Genomic DNA, 23669 nt, shown 5'->3' with positions numbered 1-23669 from the left:
CTAGCTGCCTCACAGAAAAGAATCTTCTCTCTGTCCTTACCCCCCCCCCTCTCTCTCTCTCACTCCGCCCCCTCTCTCACTCACTCTCCCCCTATCTTTCTCTCTCTCTCTCACTCTCTCTTTCACTCACTCTCCCCCTATCTTTCTCTCTCTCTCTCACTCTCTCTTTCACTCACTCTCCCCCTATCTCTCGCTCTCTTGCGCTCTCTCTCTCTCTCTCACTCAGTCTCCCCTATCTCTCTCTCTCTCTCTCTCTCGCCCTCCCTCACTCTCCCCCTATCTCTGAGGGAATGCCAATGGATGCGTACAACATAATAGGATTAAGATAAAGAAGGGTGCAGCATTATGGCATTTTATACAGCAAAGCTGATTAAACTGAACTCTTACTGCAGTGTTACTGTGGAGTCGGGACAGAGCGCTTCTGCTCCGGAAGATTCTCTGACCTTATTAGTGACGCGTTGTCATGAGTGACATTCGCCGGGTGCACGTATCAGATGAACGCCATTGACATCTCTGCTGTATAACCACTGGAGCTCCTCACACTAGTGAGTGGAAGGAAAGTTGCAAAGGCAGCATGTGGTTCCCATTGTAGCTTTTGGTGTTTGTCTGTGTGTGCGTGTGTGTGTGTGTGTGTGTGTGTGTTTTGAGTAGTAGTGTGTGTGTGTGTGTGTGTGTGTGTGTTCTGAGTAGTAGTATGTCTGTGTGTGTGTTCTGAGTAGTAGTAACCACAGATCTCCATATTTGAAACCGCGCTCTGGCTGACACAGGGCCTTGTGGGAGGGTTTGGGTGCGCTGGCACCATCATGTTTCATTGGGTTAAGGAGCTCAGGGCTCCTTCATGTGTGTGGTCCTCGCCACAGCTCCACGCTCAGCTCTTTAATCTTTCAGTTTGCTACAAAGTGTTCTTAATTCTTTCTTAGGACGACTACCGCACCACCCTCTAAACACACACACACACACACACACACACACACACACACACACACACACACACTTCTGATTTTGCATTCATCCCAGAGTAGACCTCATGGTAATTATGTGCATAGAAATAGCGCATGCCTGAGTGCGTTTTAACAAGACATATTCACTGAATCCACTTGGAGTTATTGCCCCAGTGTTTTGGGTTTCCTCAAAAGTAACATAATTCTCTCTCTCTCTCTCTCTCTCTCTTTCTCTCTTTCTCTTTCTCTCTTTCTCTCTCTCTGTCTCTCTTTCTCTCTCTCTCTCTCTCTGTCTCCTCTAGAGTCCATTGCAGTCCATTCATCCCCACAGTCCCAGTGCCATGCCTTTTCAGTGGACGCATCTTCAGCTTGATTCGACATGCCAGTGACCTCGTTGCTTATCTGCTGGTTTGTACGTAAATAAAATGTCCAGCTCAGATGCATATTAATGTGCCATTTACATATTCCTTCTGAATAATCAGACAGATTTATTCCAGCCTACAATCAGACATTAGGCATACTGCCTCAGTAAAATCTCCGTCATGAGATTAGTCTTGTGTGAGGGGGAAAAGAAAAGAAATGTGTCAGCTTTCAGTGGTATTTCAAATGAACAGCTATTCATTGATGTTGTGTGTATGCGATTCAAGTGTATTTCAGTGTTTGTTTCATACCAGTGGGAGCTCCATGTGCCATTGTTTGGAGTGTGTCTTGTTGTTTTACTTTGCTGACTTGTTTGTTTACCTTTTATTTGGTAATGCTACAATAGGCAGCTTTACCTCTCTGCTGGCAGTAAAGAGTATCTTTAGACAAACAGACAACTTATGAAAGCCTTGCGCCTAAAAATTAATTTTCTGTCCTGTCAACCTTGCTGTCCTAACATGAATGCAGTGCTGCCAGTTCCCGCCTTTATCCAGTTAAGGCCATTCATTTTTCATTTCTATTCAGAACATGTGTGTGGTCTCACACTGTGTTGTTTCTTGTTTTCTTCCTCTCTGCCTGTGTAGATGCTGAATCATGGGTAATGTTGAAAGCCAAAACGGGGACCATGCGTACTACAGGGGCGGACACGGCCACTTGTCCCGCAAGCACATGTCCCGCTCTTTGCGCATCTCTAACAAGCAATCACGCCACCCCCACCACCCCTGCTCGGGCAAGATGGAGCACCGCAACTCCGAGACGAGCACGCGCTCCAGCAGCACGCCCAGCATCCCGCAGTCGCTGGCCGAGAACGGCCTGGAGCCTTTCAACGACACCAACGCGCTCTCCGACTTCAGCAGCTCCATATGGGTGGACCGCGTGGCCATGAACCTGAGGCCCATGTCCTTCCACAACGACCTAGCCAGCCCTCCAGAGTACGGGGGAGGTGGCGAGGCGAGCAGCCCAGCCGGAGGCCCCTTTCCGGGGGGAGGCCGGGGGGAGGCAGACGCAGCCACCTACGTCCTGAGGACCCGGGACGGACCTCGGGAGTCGGGGGCGGCCACTTTCAAGAAGCGGCGCTCCAAGTCTGCGGACATGTGGCGGGAGGACAGCCTGGAGCTCTCGCTGTCTGACCTCAGCCAAGCGCACCTGACCAGCACGGAGGAGATCGTGGACACGGCCGACGAGAGGGACTTCACTCACTGTGACGATCGGCTCCAGTCCAGCCCTCACGGCCTGGAACTGCTGGATCCCGCCGACCGCGCCAACTCGCTAGACGAGCTCTACGGGCCCAAGAGCCCGGGCTGCCGGCAGACAGGCAGGCGCTTTGCCAAGTGGCACAAGGTCGCCGTGACACCTGGCGGCGAGAGCGAGGACGATAAGATGATCTCGCCTGCCGAGGATGATGGGAGTGCCTACGGCGCCTACACCCTGCCGTGTCGGCGCTCACACTGCCTGTCTGAAGGACTGACCAGTCACCAGGCGGCTATGTCTGCTAGACGCAGAGCACAAACCATACAGGTAAGAGGGTCTTAGAGTCTACTTAGTCTAGTAATGCTAATACAAATGCTACTTGAATTAGCATTTGTTTAGCCTACCTTTTACAGCTATAAAGCCATAGGTCTATGTAGCTGTGGGCTGAAATTAAAGTTGAAGGTTAAGTTTGATTTTCTTGTGTGTGCATCATTACATAAGCTTGTTTTATGTAAATTAAAGATACCCTTGAGAGTTTCTCAGTGTGTTGTTGCTGAAACATCACTGCATAATCAGGAAGTTCACTTCTACAAACAAAAACAATAGCTACCAAAGAACCCCTCCCACTATTCAAATCAGAAACAGTGAAGCTGCTGAGAATGTTCTTTTCTTTTTAGATGAACAGAGCTCCCTTCCACAGTGGTGCATTTCTCCCCCCCGAACCAAAACAAATTAATACATTTATTCACTCAGTTTTTCCTCTGTGGCTGTTACACCACCCACAGCGCATTTTCCATTCTCTCCCCTGCATGGAGATGTGAGCGGCCCTGCCTATGCATATGTGTTGTGAATGCCACAGAGTACACAGATCTGGCTTGCCTACCCTCTAGTGCCTCTTTCCTGGAACTCCTGGGTTAGGAGCACAGCAAAAACCTTGAATACAAAGGAAGAAATCCCCCCACACTCTATAATGAGGTCCAGAGATTCTTTACGTTCTGGATGAAGGTGGTGAATTATTGATCTACAGTACCTGTGGAGGCTCGCCCCGCTAATGCGATGTCATTGGCATATCAATAAGGGGAGCGAAGGGAGGGAAGCTGGTGACCGGCGCTGGTGGGTCTGGTTGTGTTGTTGCAAGGCTTTTCCTCATAGCCATGTGTGTGTGTGTGTGATGTTTTTAATGCTGGGGGGATTTACATGCTCTAAAGTCATCCACAGCGTGAAATGTGGAGCTCTTTTGTTGTGGTAATGAGATGGAGCCGAAAGAGGAGTCTGTGTGAGTGTGTGTGAGTGTATGTGTGTGGAGAACTCTGGGAATGGGATACGTGTTTGTATGTCTGTGTCAGTTTCTTCTTGGAAAAATGGGAGATTTGTGTATGTGTGTGAGTGTACAGTTGGGAGAGTCTGTGTGTGTGTCTGTGTCTGTGTGTACTTGTTTGTGTGTGTGTGTGTGTGTGAGAAAGAGAGAGACAATAAAGGAGAGGGAAATTTTGAACGTGCATATGTGTGTGAGAATGTTTTTGTGCCTCCATGGCTGCCTGTGTGTCTCTGTGACAGAGTATGCTTGTGTGTGTATTAGCATTCCCTTGCGTGTGTGACAGAAAGAGAGAGAGAAAGAGAGAGAGAGAGAGAGAGAGAGAGAGAGAGAGAGAGAGAGAGAATGGGCCCTCTCCCTGTGAAGCGCCATCAGGGCTGATGAATGGAACGCTGGGGCGCCCCGGTGCTGTCATGTGACTGGGCTGCCGTAGATCCCCCCGTGTGATGGGACCTCCTTAATCTCCCATCAGCCCCACACCCCACCCCACCCCACCCCACCCCCACACTACCCATGTTAGTAGGAGCATGCCAGGGATACAGAGTGGCATTGTAAGAGCCGGCCAGCTCAATCACACACTCAGGGAGCCACTGCGGTACATCAGGCCCACAGACCTGCTTCAGGCTGGACCCATGGGTTATTTCCTCTTAGGAGCTTCATACACCTCCCCTAACATGGACCGAGGAGCCATGACATGTTTTGGGTAGATTGATCTTCAGATCTACACCGCTGTGTCCTTTAAAGATGGTGTTGTCTTCACAGGTAGGAGGGTATTCAGGGGTGAGTTGCTGTGAGTTGAAACAGCAACAGAGATTCTGAGCGTATGTTTGACTTTTGTCTTTTGTGTATCCTGTTTACCCACTCACACACACACACACACACACACACACACACACATCATTCCAGGATGTTACTGGGGAGGGAAGCGAGTACGACGACAGCGGCATCGACGCGGTGACGGCCGACGCAGAGCAGCAGCAGCACCACCACCAGTCGCGCCGCTACAAGACCATGTCGGCCTCCTTCTCCCTGTACTCCGTGCCGGGCCGCAGTGCCTTCGCCGGCAGCGACAGCGCCAGCTCCAGCAGCGGCGGCGGCAGCGGGGGTCCGGGAGGGGACGCGGGCGGGAGCAGCGGCTGCAGGAGCAGGGGTAGGAGCATGGGCGGCGCCCAGGGCGTCTACGAGAACTTCCGTCAGGAGCTGGAGATGAACCGTTGCCAGGGCGATGGCCCCGAGGAGGCGGCCTCGGCCCTCAGCGACGAGCAGAGCAGCGGCACCATAGGCTCCGCCTACCAGGTTGACCCGCTGCTCGCCGTCGCCCAGGGCACCGTGCGCAAGGCCGGGCGGCTCGCCGTCAAGAACTTCCTGGTCCACAAGAAGAACAAGAAGGTGGAGCCTGCCACCCGCCGCAAGTGGAAGAGCTACTGGGTCTCCCTTAAAGGTGAGTGGAGACGACGTCTTTGAGCTGGTCGGTGTGTTTTTGGGCTCGGTCGTAAAATCATAGGTTAGAACATTCAGATATCAGGAAGACTTTCAAGAGGCTGAGGATTAGAACTCTATTCAGATAACGTAATTCAATAGCATAGTAAGACAGTTCAGGAAGACTTTGCATACGTCTTCCCCACCCATGAAATGATTCAGCTTATTTCACTTATTAGATCTACTTTTAGGACATTTCGTTTCTGAAAATAGATTTTTTAGCCCTCTGATTTAGCCGGGTTTTTTTTGCCTGCTTTCATTTTCCCAGCTCTGTAGAATCACTAGTATGTCTGTTCCCGATCTGTTGCAAACTCTGCTTTTGCAATAGAAAAATCCTTCTAGTGTAGGGTTGGTAATCGAATTTCGAGTGCTGTGTATCACCACTAATTCCACTTGATAGGGCTTTATAATCGAATCAGTAGTCTGGCACCAGTGCTTCTCATTGGGTATGCAGAGCTGCACTTCTTAATGATGGCCACTGGAGAGCAGAGTGAAATCAATAAAACTGTTTATTTATTTTATTTATGCCATAATGCAGAGAAATGATTCCCCTCAGATCTATCGGAGGTGCACGGTATCAATTCAAATGAAGTGGACATGTTGCTCAATAATGTTTTACGGTTAAAGCGGACATGGCACTCATTCATTTTCCCAGTGTGCCTTGTTGCGTAAATGTTTTGGCTGTGGATGAAAAAGCCATATCCATTCTACTCCACTAGATACAGTGAAAAAACACCTGTGAGGGCAATTGAATCTTTCATAGTAAAAGTCCACTTACTACAAGTGAAGTTTCGACTCTGGCCTGTCTGATTTCCTTTGTCGTTGTTTAAACCTTCCCAGGATGCACGCTGTTCTTCTACGAGACGGACGGCCGCTCCGGGATCGACCACAACAGCATCCCAAAGCACGCCGTGTGGGCGGAGAGCAGCATCGTGCAGGCCGTGCCCGAACACCCAAAGAAGGACTTTGTCTTCTGCCTCAGCAACTCCCTCGGAGACTCCTTTCTGTTCCAGGTGAGTGGAAACGGAGCACTGGGCCAGATTTTGTCCTACTTTTAAAGTATCTTGTTTCCCCTCTCTCTCTCTCTCTCTCTCTCTCTCTCTCTCTCTCTCTCTCTCTCGTCGTATACTTAGTAGTTTCATTGTAATCAGGAACGCCAGAGGCCTGAAGTATGCACTTACGTCGAGAGGCATTTGTAAAAAATAAAGTCACACGCTTGTAGCTCAGTGACCTCAGGTGGACTTCTTTCGCTTTGTTTCGGCCAGATTAGTATCCCCATGTCAGTTTAGCTCATTCGTAACAAAGATTTTCATCATTCCTCAGGACTGGAATTCACAAATCACGCTGTCATGTGTGTCCTGCTGAGGGTATCCACTGTCCTCATTAGCCATAGCATGAGTTTAGCTGAGAACTGGTCACGTACAGGTGACCAGCCACCTTAGGGCTCTTGACCTCTTTGACCTCTCTCGTGACCTTTGACCCCTTGACCTGTCCTCCCTTGCAGACAAGCAGCCAGACCGAGCTGGAGAACTGGATCACGGCCATCCACTCGGCCTGCGCCACCGCCGTGGCCCGGCAGCACCACCGCGAGGACACGGTGCGCCTGCTGCGCGCCGAGATCAAGAAGCTGGAGCAGAAGATCGACATGGACGAGAAAATGAAGAAGATGGGGGAGATGCAGCTGTCCGCCGTCTCCGACACCAAGAAGAGGAAGACCATCCTGGAACAGGTGAGGGACAATGATAGATAACTGGAATAATAATGGTGTGGTTACTGTTAAAGAAGTATTTGTGTAGGCTGTGTGTGTGTATGTGCGTGTTTTTGTGTGTTATGTGTGAGTGTGTATGGTGTGTGAGCATATGTAGCACAAGAAGCAAATCTAAATTAATTTCAGTAGTATGTGTGCACGTGAGTTTTTGTGTTTATGTGTGTGTGTGTGTGTGTGTGTGTGTGTGTGTGTGTGTGCACATGAGTTTTTGTGTTTCTACGTGTGTGTGTGTGTGTGTGTGTGTGTGTGTGTGTGTGTGTGTTTGTCCATTCTCCATTTCATTGCCTTTCCCAGCCATGTAGTATGGATGCTAATGAACCAGCAGAGCATGCAGGGTGCTTTAGAAGATTTCAATACCTTCCCCATATTTGAAATTGTAATTCTGTCCTGTTTTTGCACAGTCTCTCTTCTCTTTTCATCGTCTCGGCGCTGCTTGTGTTTTGCCGGCGCTGATGGAGGTTCCCTTTATTTCTCCTCCCTGCCGCCATAATTAATTGCGAAGTTCATATTCTGGTTAATGGCTGTTTACATGAAAGGCCGATCAAATGGCCTTTGTTTCGGCGCTGGAAGGTAGTGGCAGCTCGGCGGCCCCAGTGTGTTTGGCAGTCTCGGGTTTCACATTGTGCCGCCGCTGAATGGGACCCAGAGGTGGGGGTGGGGGGCGCCGGTGGCTCTGGCGCTCTCTCTCTCTCTCTCTCTCTCTCTCTCTCTCTCTCGCCTCGCTAGAGCAAGCCTCGGCACTCCCAGCGCGGCACGGCCAAGAGGAATGCCGTGCCATTGTCCTCGCCCCCCCCCACTCCCCTCTCCTCCTCTTCTCTGGGCTTCTTGGCAACGAGGCGACGGGAGCTTGCCCCTCTGGTTTCTTTTCGAAAAGAAGGAAAAGAAATGTAATGTGGTGCAGGGCAGAGGGGAGGGGAGAGGTGGATGGAGGGAGTAAGGGAGAGGGAAAGAGGAGGAGGAGGAGGAGGAGGAGGATGAGGAGGGAGGGAGGCCCAGTGACTGGCTGCGCAGTGCCTCTGCTCCACTGCCCCTGAAAAACATGCTGGACAGGTGGAGAGCTGGTGGCCAGCGTCTACTGGGAAGTGGAGCTGAGGGTTTCTAGAGTGAGCAGAGGAGGAAAAAAGAAAGACAAAGACAGAAAGAAAGAAAGAGAGAGTGAATGAGAGAGAGAGAGAAGGGTGGATTCAAAAGGCCTGGCCTCGGTCCCTCTGCCCTTAAAACCCCAAACAAACAACATTGTTCCTGGAGGGTTGTGTTGCCCCATACTGTGTTATCACACTTGGCAGAGCATACCCTGTGTGACCCCCCCCCTCCCTCTCGTGTACCCTCCCTCTCTTTCTCCCCCCCCCCATTTAGTGCCTGCTGTGTGGACTTTGGCAGTGCCTGATTCTCTTATTCTGTCTCTCCTCTCCCTCTCTCTCTCCCACCTTTCTATCTCATTCACACTCACCATTCTTCTTCCTCTCTCTGTGCAGATCTTCCTGTGGGAACAGAACCTGGAGCAGTTCCACATGGACCTGTTCCGCTTCCGCTGTTACCTGGCCAGCCTGCAGGGCGGCGAGCTTCCCAACCCCAAACGCCTGCTGGCCTTCGCCTCCCGCCCCACCAAACTGGCCATGGGCCGCCTGGGCATCTTCTCCGTGTCCTCCTTCCACGCCCTGGTAAGACATGTCACCAAATGATTATACCATAGCCTGTAATAGCCATGATCATGACACTACATACACTGGCATCATGTAGATAAGATAGACTCTGCATCATATACATCCATCTCTAGAAAATAAGTGAAGCGTGTATTTAGTCTTCACCAAAGTGGGTCAGCAGATATTTTGTCTATTTTTAAACTCTTGCTATCTGAGGGCACCTGTTGCTTTACGCCCAGTCAGTGTTGGCAGCCTCTAGACAGATTAGATAATTGATTCTGACTCCTGAAGCGTTGGTTGCCAGGATATATTCTGTTCACGGATCAATACGAGTTGTATATTTATGAAGGAGGGCACATGCGTAGGCTTCTGCAGGCGTGGGCCTTTGAGGATGCTGGATTGGACTCGCCTACTGAAAAGCAGCCACTCACTCTCTTTATGGTTCCTTTTGAATTTGCCATTTAAATGAGTCCATTGGCTCCTCTCTGCCTTTCTCTGTCTTTTTGCATGTCCCTCTCCGTTCATCCCTCTTTCTCTCTCTCTCTTTCTCTCTCTCTTTCGCTCTCTGTTTTTTATTTTTCTGTCTTTGTCTGATTTCCACTCAGTCTCTATCTCGAACAATTTCTCTCTTTCTCTCTCTCTCTTTCTCTCCCTCCCTCTCGTGTACCCTCCCTCCCTCTCTCTCTCTCCCTCCACTCCCCTTCTCCCTCCCTCTCATAAAATTAAAGAAAATGAGGGTGCTTTAGTAAAAAATCAGCAGGAAGGGAGAGACTGCAGCAGAGCTCTCTCTCAGTGAACTGGAGGACTCTTATTTGGACAGGTCTGTCCCTGTCTCCGCTCCCTTAAGTGCCGTCGCCTAATGCACTCAGTTTCGCAAGAACGCCGGATGCCTGCAAATAGGGGCCAAGACGCTATCTGATCGAGAGGAAGAGGCCTCTTTGCACTCGTTTGAGTGGTAGCCCAGAACTGCCAGAGTCTATTAACATCTGCAGGCGTTATGCAGTGTGAGAGTGACAGGGCAGCCATCCTGCGTTTTGTATTTATTGCCCTGTGTTTTCATTTCTGCCGAGCTCATCTGAATGGCATCACCAGCCTGCTCTAATTTATATCATTTGGAGCGCCTTGAATGTGTGATGCCTCGGCTGATTGAAGATGTTTGATAGATGCAAAGTGTGATTTATAATTAAGTTTACAAAATGTGTTTATGTCCTTTTCTTGCCACAGCGTTTCATCTGGCAAGGTTGCTTCATGCCTGAAAGAGCCACTGCAGCTGTAAACACCCCCATGTCACTTGCACTAATGCGTATTACGCCGGGCTACACGCTAACTAAATTAAAACGCTTCGGAACATCCAGCTCCCTATGGTCGGGCTGGGGACATGAACTCTGAAATCATAGAGGATCCATCCCACTGAGAACCGTTTGATCAGCCTAGGGTTTTTCACGTGGACAACAAGACCCCTTCTGCTTTCAGTAGAAGCAGAACTATTAAGCCACTCTTTGTTTTCCCTCAGTTCTCAGTTTTGGTGTGTTTTGGTTCCTGTAGGTCGCTGCTCGCACGGAGAGCGGCGTGAGGAGGCGCACCAACGCCATGTCGCGCTCGGCCAGTAAGCGCAAGAGCAGGTTCTCCTCCCTCTGGGGCCTGGACACCACCTCAAAGAAGAAGACAAAAGGACATCCCAGCATCAACCAGGTGTGCTACTGCTACTGCTGCTGAACAGGTCTCAGAGTTGAGACAGAGCTTTCAGCCATGCTACTGTTTGTTTTGGGTTTCCATACGAAGACAGCCAGCCACACCTGACAGAGACCGATTCACTACATTTAGTTTTAAGGACTTTAAGGACATAAATCACAGAATATCCCTTATTTCCATTTTAAGACTTAAAGAGGATGTGATTTACTAAAACATTTAGCAGGCCGCAAATCCTTTTGCAATAAATATATAACTTCCATGAAAAAACTGTCTTGTGCCCTGCCATCAGTTAAGATGTTCTTTTCGAACGTGTTCAATTTTGTCGTACTTATTTTTATTTCGGTGTAACTGCCGAACGCCTGAGCTGCCCACAAGCTGTGTGGAAGCCCAGATATTTAAGCGAGTGCAGTCTATTTATCTCCCTTCCCTTTGGCAGGTGTTTGCGGATGGAGACGAGCCAGCCAAGAAGCCTCTGGACGGCATGTTTGAGGACGCAGTGCGGGAGGCCGCGGTAAGTGGGAGGCGATCAATCTTACCACTCCACCCGTAAAACAGTCATCCACGCATCCATCACATGATGAGGCCACGAGTCGGTCCCAGCGGCAGAAATAGCTGCTCCGATCAGGGGTGGATGCCCAAGCTCTGGATAAATGGAATGGGGGTTTGTTTTGTTGGCATCTGGGAGGTTATTTCCCTAAAGAGAGCAACAGCATGGCACAGGTCTGGCACAGGTCTGGCACGGGTCTGGCCCTAATGTGGCGTGGATGCGGTTCATCGTGCCAGATCAGGGCCAGACTTGTTTCACATTTAGCTGCGGTTGGGGTTGGCTTAGTGAATAGGATAGATTAAAGGGGCACATTGCCATATTAGAATAGTGGGTCCTCTGTATTGTAGAGAATTGTGATGTACCGTGTAGGACAAATCATCATGGACGCTTTCACCTGTTGGGCAACCCCAAGAAAAAGTGTACAGAAACCCCACCACTCTGTCCCACCTCCCCATAGGCTACCCAGAGGCCGGCTATAAATGTCATGGCATTTATTGGCCATATTTTGCTAATTATAGTTCCCTTTGTGCCAATAAAATGTCAGAGAATATAAAAAGTAATATATGCGGGTTGGATTTCCCTGCCCATTAACTGGACCATAAAGTTAATGGTAGTTTCAGGCTTGGTCATTCAGGAGTTTGAATCCACAGACGGTACTAATATGTTAAACTCAAAAGGGTCCCTTTTTGCCATATTAAGAATTATTCTTCAGAACTTCAGAACAGAGAGAGAACTAAAGACATGATGAAATAGTCCTTTATACTATATCTCATTTCCTGTCTGTTGTATCCCGCAGAAGGATGATGAGGTACCTGCAAAGAGCCTTCCGAGGCACAACACAGAGCATGACATCTGGGCCTCAGACCACCTCACGCCCTCCTGGGTCTGCCTGCCAAACGACCAGCCGGTGCTAGCCATCATCCAGCCGGGCGAGTCCGTACTGGATGCCCTCGAGTCCATCTGCAAGGTAATACTGCAAGCTGGAGGCAGCTACCAGAACTGCTCTTACATTACAGCTGCCAGTCAAACACTTTTTTTGCTTTCTGCTCACATGAAATGTGCTTTGAGACTGAGTAAAAGTGCTGTAAGTAAGGCAAGGAAGTTTCACGTTGCATTAAGGATCAGACAAAAACTTTAAAATGCATGCGCCCTCTTATTAATCTAAGAAGTTGACATAATAAGGCGTATGATTGCATGTTTTGAAAAGTTGTAAATCTTAAATCATATCCGTCTGGTTTGATGGAAGTTTGGATGAGAACTCCTAAAACTCTCTCTATCTCTTTTTGTCACCACCACAGGCCCACCAGCTGGATGCCACCAAGCATTATCTGCGCCTCAAGTTCCTAATAGAGAACCAAGTGCAGTTCTACATTCCCAAACCAGAGGAGGACGTGTACGACCTGGTGAGTGTGAGACCGATTTTTTTGGGAAACCGTCCTGGCTGATCTCTCTTTCGATGCTCCCCCCTACTGTGCTCCTTAACCCAATTCCTAACTGTCAGCTTTGAGCTTCCAGCTGCATTTTCACACGCTCAAAGCTCTGCCTCTCTATTCCGGCTAACGAGTATCTTGCCAACACGTTCGGTCCCTTACATCACTTTCTTCATAAGAGCAGAGTGTGATACTCGTTTCGAAGGCACATTTTAACCTCCAGTGCTATGACTAAGTGCTCTTTTAGTATGCTTCATGAGCCATTTACAGGGTCTGTTAACTGATTAGTGAGGTGACTGTTAAACCAAACAGCGTTTTTTTAACTCGGTCTGTTCCGTATGTTACATATGTTCATTCGTTAGGGCTCATCTTCTGCTGTTTTAATTAGCAAAATAAAACAGACTGTGCTAATTCAGCCAGAGCTACTCAGCGTTAATTGCCTTGCTTTCGAAAATGTTTTGAGGTCATCCTCCAGTAACTCAGGCTTCTCCTTGCTACAGTACAGCCTGCGCACCCTAAAACAGTGTGTTCCTTCAGGCTCAAAGACTGTTTATCAGAGCAGTTTGCATGTTTTGAATGCAGAGAAATCAAAGGCTTGGTTCAGACTGTCAGTAGCCCCCTCGCTAGAATATAAATGAGTCTTACTTTCTGTTTGCTGTGTGAATGAATTAGCATTGAATGATATCATATATGCATCCACAGCTCTACAAGGAGATTGAGCTCTGCTCCAAAATCAAAAAGGTTGTGCAGTTTGACCGTGACGAGTCCTGCATGATCGGCTATGGTGAGCTCCACATTCATAACTGGCTTTATATTTTACAATGACTATTCCTCTTGAATTCCTGTTGAGTTTCTTCATCTAAAATATTGTACCATTTCTAATGCTTCCTTTCTTTTTGGCTTTTCTCTGACTGCTGTCTTCCCTTATCATTCTCTATATCCCTCCATTTTCTCACCTCCAATTACTAACCTCGGTCCGTTATTCCTTTCTCACATTTCACTTCCATCTCACTGTCTCTCTATCACCTGTCTCCCCCTGCTCTCCCTCTCTCTCCCTCCCTCTCTCTCTCTCCACCAGGTTTCTCCATCTCTGTGGTGGAGGAAGACGGCGTGCAGCAGCTCTATATCACTGATGTGAGGGCGGGAGGATTAGCATTTGCCAAAGGTATATTACCTCTCCCACCTGTCTAATTAGCCTCTTCTTAAGGACATATTTTCTCCGTCTCTCTCTCTCTCTCTCTCTCTCTCTCTCTCTTTCTTCCTCTCTCTGTGTAGTAAAGTGGGCAGGAATAGTCCATCTAAGGCTCCTACTCTATTAGCCCTTGAAAGTCTCCCTCCATCCCTTTCTCTCTCTGGTCTCTTTCCCCCTCTTTCTTCTGAAGTGTAAAGCACTGCAGCAGACAGAATCAGGCTCCCATCTATTAGGCGGCTCCCCCCCTCCTGTTATCCGTGCGGCTGCCTGCTTCCCAGCTCCGTGTTACACAACAGCTGAGCTGAGCTGAGCGAGGCGCCCCTGCAGCGCCTTCCTGGAGTCTGGAATTAGAAAGGTGCGGTGACTAATGCTGAACTGTGGAGGCAGGAGCAGCGGAAGGAGAGAGAACAAGAGAGGCAGAGAGGGCTGGGAAACGAGGGAGACACCACTGGAGAAACGGGCCTTCCGTCTTCCGGTAGTGTGTGTGATGCTGGAGAGGCCCGGCACGGCGCGACTAGCGTTATGCTACGCGTTCCTTAGAGCCACTGATGCTGTTCTTCAGCCCTGCCGCCCGCAGCGCCCGCTTGTTCATGCCCATGTTGCCAGGCGTGCTCTTCCACGTGGTCAACCCGCACATTGGGTTGGCCCGCCACGGGAGGTCGGCCCAGCTGCCAAAATCCTCAAATTTAACGCGCGCTGGCGCTGGCCGATGTGATTTACTGCCAAGCGCGAGGCCACGCGATGCCACCCTCGCCATGCTTGACATTTCGCAGGGATGCCCGAGGCCTGTGAGCGTTGCCTGCATGCTTTCTGCTTTGATGTGAGCGGCAGTGAGGCAGAAGGTGGGCTGCAGCAGTGGAGTGTGTGTGTGTGTGTGTGTGTGTGTGTGTGTGTGTGTGTGTGTGTGTGTGTGTGTGTGTGTGTGTGTGTGTGTGTGGCATTCGGTTCAGCGCAAGGTCACGTTCCTGGTGATGTTTTGCTTTGGTGTCTGACGGCGCTCTAATTGGGTTAGAATTGATGCGCAGGCCTCTGCGATTCTGAATGATGAGAAAGATTTGACGATCGCCCCAAAGCGAGGGAGGAACAGTGGGTTTGATGAAAGATTAATAAGAAAGAGAGAGAGAGGGGTGGAGGGGGGAGAATAAAAAGAGAAAAATTAATCTGCTGCTATTCCATTTCCAGTCAAGGACCTTTTTCACTTAGTGCTCCGTCTCTGAGCCGTTTAACTTTACTTTCACCTTAAAAATGACATAATTTGCCTTTTAAATGTACACATAACAATGTGACATTCTGACATCTTACTACTGATATAACTAGTATAGTCTCACTAGCTATTGAAAAGGTTAGTGTAACATATTAGGGGTTAGTATTCTGCTTATACTTCATAGCAGTGTTATATCGATTCCCATATTGTATTATATATTATAGGACTGCTTTATGGTCCGTAGTGCTTCATTTAATCTCCTCAGTACCTTATCGAGGCTGTGCTAGCATGTTGTGACAGCTCGCTAAGTGTACAGTATCCATTATTAGTGTATTTAGACCTTGGAAAGAAACCTCAGAGGTTTTTCTTCTAGAAATTTGAAAGGGCTGTTTGCCCTCCAAAGCGGTGGTGAAAGACTACTCATAGGCTCATAATGATCCACATTCCTGTCAGGATTTAGTTTGGTCTTTTGAGACAGCCCTACTTGAATGAACTGTATTTGGGTGTTTCTTTTAAGTAATGCTTGTTATGCTTCCTCTATGCTGGGTATATGACCTTGTGTGGGTCCTTATGTATCTTCCCTCGCTCCCCGCTGCAGGTTTGAATGCGGGAGATGAGATCCTGCAGCTGAACGGGAAGCCCTCCAGCAGCCTGACCTTCGCCGACATGAAGGTGGCCTTCTCGCAGGCCTCGCTGGCGCTGACTGTCAGCGCCCTGCCCCCCGTGGAGCGCCGACAGCTCTGCTACCTGCCGCCACGGCGCTCTGACGCCGCCGAGGAACTCTACACCGACATCTTCTCGCAGAGCCAGGGTGAGTCTGACGCCATGGGCGAAAGAGAGCTGGTCTAGTGGTGGCCTAGAGACCTTGTTTTAAGAAAATGCTTTGGTATACCACTTTAAGGCAGTTAGGTAGTACGAGTAGAATACATTGCTTGGAGCTCATGTCTGAAGACCATTTCTGAGGTTTGTCAAATTGCCCTCTAAGCTGCCTCTGTCATCGCATTGGGTCCGACTGGGATCTTTTCTTCCACTGCAATGTTTGAATAACATCTAAATCCCTAAATTTGACCCACCCAGTCAGATGTAAATTGGTTGATTATCATAATAACCATTCATTTTGTGGTTGGAAGATTGATATACATCTGAGTGAAACCTCTCCCCACTGACAACTCTATCCAGTTCTCCATCAGGCCCAGGGTCTTTAGTTGAGGAGAGTTTAACTATATTCTAAATGATAGGTTTGAGAGAGGGTTCATTGTCCACCCACCATCTCTGCTGATTTGAGTTGAATGTGCCTGCCAAAATATTTAAATTACTCCTACATCAGTAAATTGACCCTCTTTTACATAGTTTGGGTTTATTGTTTCATGTGCTGAAAACAGCCTGACGCACTGTGGTAGAGTTGGGATGACAGCAGTGGTTTATGGGGTCTTATGTGCTGTTTGAAGAGGGTTTTAAGAGATCACGGCTCGATATTTTTTCACTCACTCCTATTTGTTTGCCTCTCGCAGAGGAAATCCTCGACGATGGAGTCGGCCTTATTCTAGAGACCTCCGGAGACAGCCTGGATGACGACTCCGAGATCTTCAGCGAATCCGACGACTTTGGAAAGGTAAGGAATTTCCGAGCACGTCACCTCATCTGAATCCCAAGCTTGGAACAGCTCCAGTTGCGGGTGTTTTTCACAGGGTCTAGGGTGCCACCATCTTCCCCTCCTCCTTCAACCCCTCTGCTCTGCCCTCCAGTAATCATGCCATCTGCCAAGCGCGCGTTGGCATATTGGCAGAGCGGAGTGGAACGCCTCGTGTTGACAATCTCGATTTCCGAGTGTCTCGGAGCACAGTGAGCCTTGTGCGTCTCGCTCGCTCGGTCTCATCTTGCGCTGAGTCGCATCTCTCAGCAGGCTCTGCATTGGCAGGAGTCAGAGACTGCGGCACACGTTGCATCTGTCTGAGCACTTCATATCAAAACTGAGGGGGGGGAGAGAGAACAGGATAATTACAGAGTTTGAAGCAATCAGCTAAAAGAATTGCTTGCCACTTTGATTAGGCCTGTCTACTAATTGGTTGATAATATGTGGTAATTAAGATTGTCTGCTAGACGTGATGTCTGTTCTGACCCCAACGGACACTAAAGGAATATTTTGGACCAGCCGGAGACCGCTGTGATGAAATAATTATAGCAGCTACATCGAGAAGAATCTGGATATTGGGCCTCATTCTCGAACGCAGTTAAGAGATTAATTTAAGAGGAATTTCTTCTGAATTGGATTTAGGACAACATTTGGCATTCATGAATGTTTTCTCATCTGGGATTTGCTCTGAACTTCAGAAGACTTTCCGAACTCGAATTAGCAGTCGTAACTCGGCCAGAGTTTTCTCAAATGCTATTCCTTAAAAAACCACAAGATGGCCCCGTGCGCCCTCTTGTGGTTTTTTGAGGAATCGCATTTAAGAAAACTCTCCGTGTTAATGAATTTGTGTAGCCTGGATGCCAGACGAACTTAGCCACGCCCACAAATTATTTGGTCGGGAAGTTCGGTCTGGTGTCGCTCCGTTGGGGAGAAATTATCTCCTCACAAAAATCTGTGAGGAGATATAGACCAATCAAATTGTCAGGGCGGGCTTTATACGATGATGGACAGATGATCAACCCTAACGTAATCAACCACGTCACCAAAGAGCTTTTGGGGTGAATTCGTTTTCAACAAACATGGCTGCCGTTGGAGAGCTGAAATGTGGAAATTCGAGTCTGTTTTAGAAGACATTGACAGCACATTCATTTTTAAAGAGGAACAGAGAAACGCGATCAAGGCATTTGTCGATCGAAAAGATGTTTTTGCCGTCCTTCCTACGGGATCCTGTAAAAGTTTAATGTATCAGCTGGCCCCATGGTCTACGTTATGGTCATACTACGTTGCTCTGATTGGTTGTAGGCCTATCCAATTGAGCGAAGAGGCCTTTTTTTTCCTAGTTCGGTTGAAACACGCCCCATAATCACAGCCCAACGGAGCGGTCTCAGACTCATATTCTGACTAGAATTATGAGTATGACATCGTCAGGCTAGAATTTGTGAGAAATCGTTGGTGATTGCGTTCACATCAACTCTACAGATCCTCGGATTAAAGTATCATTAACAATTACGTTTCACATGTAGGCCTATAGTCATGATTCTACGAGGCACCGTGATGTCATAAAATAAATAAAAGGACTACACCGGAATGCTGCGCTCGTCTAGTTTTTGGCACTGCCGTCTGTGCAAGTACGGCAATCCAGAATTTTCAAGTAGTTCCACGTTGGTGGAACGAACTGCCTAGCACTACCAGAGCAGGCGCGTCCCTCTCTACCTTTAAGAAGCTTTTGAAGACCCAACTCTTCAGAGAGCACCTCCCTTCCTAAATGGCACTTCGACTAGTGCTTAACTTGCACTTATAGCAGTTACATTACTGCACTTCGTTTTTATTTCCTATTTCGTTTTTCTATTTCTTATGTAAAGTAGTATTTATTGTTACACTAGGTCTCTATTGCTCGTAGCTTGACTGTTCTATCCCTTGTACGTCGCTTTGAACAAAAGTGTCTGCTAAATGACTAAATGTAATGTACACGAACACTGCAAATGTAAGTGAATAAATAAATAAGCACTAAACTCAATCACGTTGATATAGCTATAGTGGAATAGAATGGACACATCTACATCCTGCAACAGTCCATCTCTGCACCGTTCAAGTCATAGACATGACTTTCCGCTTTGACATGACTCGTTTACGAGTTGCTTTCGTGTAGATTCGGTCGATTCCGACTGCACACGTCACTACGGTTTCGTGCCCTTATAAGGAGCTAGCAGGGCGTGTATGTATGCAAATTCAGGAGCACGAGAATGCGCTTTCAATTTAAGAAAACTTTTCCGGGGGAGCACAGCCCAGAAAACTTCTGCTGCGTAGGACCCCATTTTCAAGCGTACATGAATTTGGCGGATGTCTTTTGCTTACGTTGTTTTTCCGAAGCCCGTAAGAAACATTTCAGAAGAAACTTCAGAAAATGTTCGAGAATGAGGGCCATTGTGTTCATTCATCTGAGTAAAATGCATTGTGTTGAGTTGAGACTGGAGATGTGAGGTTCAACAGATTTGAGCACATCAGAGAGAAAGCAAAGTGTTTCAGAAACAACCACAAACAACCCCATTTAAACATTCAAATCAAATGCTCACAGACTCTATAACATTAGCGTGTGAAGCTGTAATTGAGAACCACATGTGTGAGCTGGTTAAAATGGCGGATCAGGGTCTGCAGATAATGGGGAGTTGACGGATCTCTCGTCTCCCTCTATGACAAGGCCCTGGGAGGACCAATGTGCTAAACAAGATTACAGCTGGCAAGGGCCGCTTCTCCCAACCACTGGCAGTCCGTCAACCCAGGTCTGGGGCCTGAGCTGGGGCCCGTCATCGGACAGATGGGGCGCCCCAAGCTCCTAGGGTAGGACAGGATTGATTATTGGCAAACACGTTCCCACTCTCATCCGCAGACCTGCTGTCTCTTCCTTCCCTCTAATCATGTAGTCGGAGGGAAGGGAGGAGGGTAGGGAGGAGGGTAGAGAGGAGAGAAGAGGAGAGAAGAGAAGAGAACAGAAGAGAAGAGGAGAGAAGAGAAGAGAAGAGAAGAGAAGAGAAGAGAAGAGAACAGAACAGAACAGAACACAAGAGAACAGAAGAGAAGAGGAGAGGAGAGAATAGGAGAGGAGAGGAGAGGAGAGGAGAGGAGAGGAGAGGGAGGCTGTGTCAGAGATGTGGATAGCAGCCAGAGTCTCGTGCAGAATGCCCAATCAGCCCTGGGGTGGGCGGCTTGCCCCGGGCCGGTGGCACCATCCACACATTAAAGAAAAGCGCAGCTACTGTGGCAAGGTGGAGGGGAGATAAGACCGGATTCTGATTCTTCACAGAAAAAAAAAAAAATAAAATAAAAAATTCACCCTCAGCTGTGCACTGCTCCATTTTAAGGAACCGAAGTGTCTGTGACATGTTTATTTCAGAAATTGGTCGTTTTGCCTCTGCGACAGGCTTTCGGAGAGAGATCATTTTACACGGACTTAGAAACTCGACAGCTAGCCTTCGGCTAGGAGCGTGTTTAGAAAGACGCAGCGCACAAACACACATTTAGTCTTCTCCCCTTCTGACACAACACATCGCGCCATCCAGCAGCTAATGGGATTTAGGTCTGACCCGCCACAGATCTGTCTCGCTGGCATTCGTAGAAAGGCCCTCGCTCAACCCCAAAGGCCGACGCAGTGACTTTAGTGAGATTAGACTGCAGTGAGATTAGAGCTGCCAGAGATTTCCTCTTTTTTTCCCCTCGGTGTGTGCCTATACCACTGACAGGAGTTTAGTCAAAGAGGTGTAGCTTTCCTAAAAAGCAGCCGACTGGAGTGACAGTCAACAGGGCCGGGTCAGCGCCGGAGTCAGGTGGACGGACTATGTGGACTGTAGAAGCGGAGAGCAATGCTCATAACAGACCAGACCAATGCACTAATGAACATGCTGGTGAGTGGGAAGTTGGTGAAGAGCTTGTTATGCCTTCAAAGCTGTCCTGTCAGCCCTCATTGGGTGTGTGTGTGTGTGTGTGTGTGTGTGTGTGTGTGTGTGTGTGTGTGTGTGTGTGTGTGTGTGTGTGTGTGTGTGCGGTCATGGTTTTTTGAGGAGGGCTGTAATCCCTGAATGCCATCATGCCAGTAAAAATGCTGCATGTTAAAACTGGTCTCTGATGGAGAGCGTTTAATTTGTTTTGACATACTGTGCCGAGACACGAGTGTGTATGTGTGTGCTTGCGTGTGTGTGTGTGTGTGTGTGTGTCTCCTCAACCTATCCGTGTACATTTTAAAACACCGCTTTGTGTTGAATCTAGATTTGAGATCTAAAGCAATCCTGTGGCTGTCTTTGAGAAGATTTATTACTTATGCTGCAAGAAAGAGAATATTAGATTTAGAACAGAACTTGTGGGAACACAGGAAAGCACCTGTCAGCAGGATTTAATCTTGCTTTAACAGCTCAATTTAGTTCTTGTAGTACTTTAGTTCTTGTACGTCTGTATTTTGAATGAATGGGGAAATGACTGAACCATGACCTCACTTGGTTACCACCTTACTGTCAAGGGGCTCTTAGTTGCCATGAATCCACACCATGGAAGCCTTAGGGCTGGACAGAACCCAAGCAGTCTGGAGGACGGTTCAAGCATTCCTCGCATGTCAGCTCACGGCTTATGGATCGGCTTTGCAGTCGTTTGTCGTAGAGGGGGGGGGGGGGGGGGGGGCTCCTGTCCAGCAGACGCCTGTTTGAACCTCTTACGCCTCCAGATGGGGCCGTGTCTGTAAGGGCACTGAGCAGAGGCACGGCGAGAGTTTTCAGCCTGAGCAGTCTGCTCACTCAAAAGCTTGTGATCACATTTCTAACGCCCCAGGAGGGAGAGAAGGGGTGTGGGCCGGGAAGGGGGGGGGGGGGGGGGGGGGGGGGGGGGGTTGAAGAGTGGGGCAAGCTAAGAAGCAGGAAGTGATGCGATGGCCGGTGTTGTTTGCGCTAGTCTCGTGTTCAAGCTCTCGGTTTTGGAGTTCTTGCGTTTTCTCGGCACGGCTTTGCAGTGCTGTGCAGACCCCCCCTTACCACTTTACTCCATCTCCCCCCCCACCACTACTGCAGCCTCTCTCTCTCTCTCCTCCTCCCTCCCCTCCTCTCCTCCTCTCCTCCAAAGGCTGCATTGATATTCCGCTGCAGAGGGCCAGTCGCACACAGCAGCAGCAGCAACCTTGTGTGTGGAGGGAAGAGGAAAGAAAAGGAGAGGAGAGGAGAGACAGTCTCCACCCCCCTCTCCTTTTCTCTCTCCCTCTCCCTCTGCCTCTCACTCTCTTGCTGGATGCTTTCCTCTCCTCCCTGTTTCTCTCTGCTCTCGCTCTCTTCCTCTCTTCATCCCTTCATCCCTTTTTTCACTTTGTGTGTTTGTGGTCCCTGTCTGTCACTCTCTCTCTCTCTCTCTCTCTCTGTTTTTCCCCCATCTCCCCCATCTCTCCCTCTCTCTCTCTCTCGTTCTCTCTCTCTCATGCCTTGTTTATAGTCGCTGCTGGACTGTGCCACCCCCACGCTCCCTCATCAGCACCTAGCCACCCCTCAGCCAGTGAGGGAGGGAGAGAGGGAGAGAGGGGAGGGAAGGAGAGATGGAGCGAGGGAGTGAGGCAGAGAGCGATAGCGTCTCTCAACCCATCTGAAGACGGAGTTGGATGGGTTGGAAGTGGTTGTGGGCGAAGAGAGAGAGAGAGAGAGAGAGAAACAGAGGCTTAGCCACTTCTGCTGGCTGCCATACCTTGTCACGACTGTTGGCTGCTTGATTTGCCTTTTTCGTATTGCCTTTTGCTTTCCTTCCTTCCTGCGTGACAAAGTGGAGACGGCGCTCAATGCAGACGGCAGTGTTTCTTTCTTTTTTTTCTCTCTCGATTCGCATCCACATCGGTCTCTGCTGGCTCTTCCACTTTATCTGTTGACTCCTGTCCTCCTCTGTCTTCCTCTTTTATCTTTCTCTCTCTCTCTCTCTCTCTCTTTCTCTCTCTCACAGACACACACACACACACACACACACACACACACACACACGCACGCTCTTTACTCTTCTTCCGTCCGCCGTACCTGTAGTCAGTCAGCCATGTCCGTCCTGAAGAGAAGCAGGCACAGCAAGCGCTCCTCTGAGTCCATCTATGACATGCTGCACTTGGTGAGCCTCTCTCTTTCTTTCTTTCTTTCTTTCTCTCTTTCTCTCTCTCTCTCTCTCTCTCTCTGTTTCTCACTATCCCTCCCTTTCTCTCTCTCTGAATTTTCTGAACTGTTGAGACTTTAAACTCATTAAGCTGTCATGGAGCTTTGCTTTGCGTCTTTTTCTCTGACAGTGGTGTGAAGTTGCTCTGTTCCGGGAGTGTGTGTTGGTGATGCTAGGCTACTGTAGGGCACACTAGCAGCAGCGTGGTGGTCAGCAAACCCTGTCCGTCAGTCATGTGATTGTTGTGTCATCAGGTCAATTCAGATCAATATCTCAGCAAATATTTATAGTCTATTGCAAACAAAGGTATGTGCCAGGAATGCGAAATGTGTGAGGTGTGATAGGTACTGTGATGAAATGTTTGCGTTGTGTGTTTGTGTGGGTGTGTGCACGCAGATGCATATGTATCTGTGTATGTAGATGCATGTACAAGTGTGTGTGTGTGTTTATATTTGTTTGTTTGGGTGTGTGCGTGTGTGTGCGTGCGTGCGTGCGTGCGTGTCTGTGTGTGTTTGTGTGTCTGTGTGTGTGTGTTTGTGTGTGTGTGTGTGCATGTTGTGCACCACACTCTTCCCATGGACTCCGAATCTATATTCATTCTTTAGCCCTTGGGCTGTTGATTGTGTAACTGGTGGAAATCAGTGTCCCTCGCTGTTTTCCAAGACATCAGTCTTATCACTGTCTTCCAAAATGTGTGCTGTATTTTTGTCACTTCGTTATGCTGATGATCACAGAGAGCATCAATCATTTAAAACCATTCAGTGGCCTTGCTAGAAACATTTCAGATAAATTGCTGTCTACAGTGCTGACTGTCAGCTTCTTTTGTCTAATACTGATTAATCAACAAAAAGTTATTATTTTCAGTTCCTCTAAAACTCTTCAAGCACATTCTTCAGGATAAAAAACAAGGAAACGCACCCTGAAATCAGCCTCGAACGAACAACACGTCCTTTGAACCAGAGATGAATGAGAAAGGGAAAGTGCCCCACCATGTATTGTTCACTACTCCGTTTTAAAAGAGACGTGGGCAAAAGACTTATTCACTTTTAATGTGATGAAGT

At 48.6% G+C, this 23669-nt stretch overlaps 1 protein-coding gene across 3 annotated transcripts in view; it reads left to right on the top strand.

Annotated features, from left to right (window-relative positions):
* The window catches only part of tiam1b (TIAM Rac1 associated GEF 1b), a 56141-nt gene that overhangs the window by 20979 nt on the left and 11493 nt on the right, over window positions 1-23669 (top strand). For 2 of the 3 annotated variants that reach the window (XM_012837866.3, XM_031573030.2), the window contains 14 exons: window positions 1244-1349; window positions 1946-2879; window positions 4774-5308; window positions 6187-6359; window positions 6851-7075; window positions 8590-8775; window positions 10303-10449; window positions 10886-10960; window positions 11793-11963; window positions 12295-12399; window positions 13129-13210; window positions 13505-13591; window positions 15421-15633; window positions 16334-16434. In XM_012837866.3, the coding sequence (XP_012693320.2) occupies window positions 1956-2879; window positions 4774-5308; window positions 6187-6359; window positions 6851-7075; window positions 8590-8775; window positions 10303-10449; window positions 10886-10960; window positions 11793-11963; window positions 12295-12399; window positions 13129-13210; window positions 13505-13591; window positions 15421-15633; window positions 16334-16434 (3024 nt within the window). In that variant the 5' untranslated portion in view covers window positions 1244-1349; window positions 1946-1955. Of the gene's footprint in view, window positions 1-1243; window positions 1354-1945; window positions 2880-4773; window positions 5309-6186; window positions 6360-6850; window positions 7076-8589; window positions 8776-10302; window positions 10450-10885; window positions 10961-11792; window positions 11964-12294; window positions 12400-13128; window positions 13211-13504; window positions 13592-15420; window positions 15634-16333; window positions 16435-23669 lie in introns of all 3 variants that reach the window. The other variant, XM_031573031.2, reaches the window with a different exon arrangement.

Source organism: Clupea harengus, chromosome 9 (genome assembly GCF_900700415.2).
Source record: "Clupea harengus chromosome 9, Ch_v2.0.2, whole genome shotgun sequence".
Classification (NCBI taxonomy): Eukaryota; Metazoa; Chordata; class Actinopteri; order Clupeiformes; family Clupeidae; genus Clupea; species Clupea harengus.
Note: the sequence above shows the minus strand (reverse complement) of the source record. Positions and strands in the feature narration are given on the sequence as shown.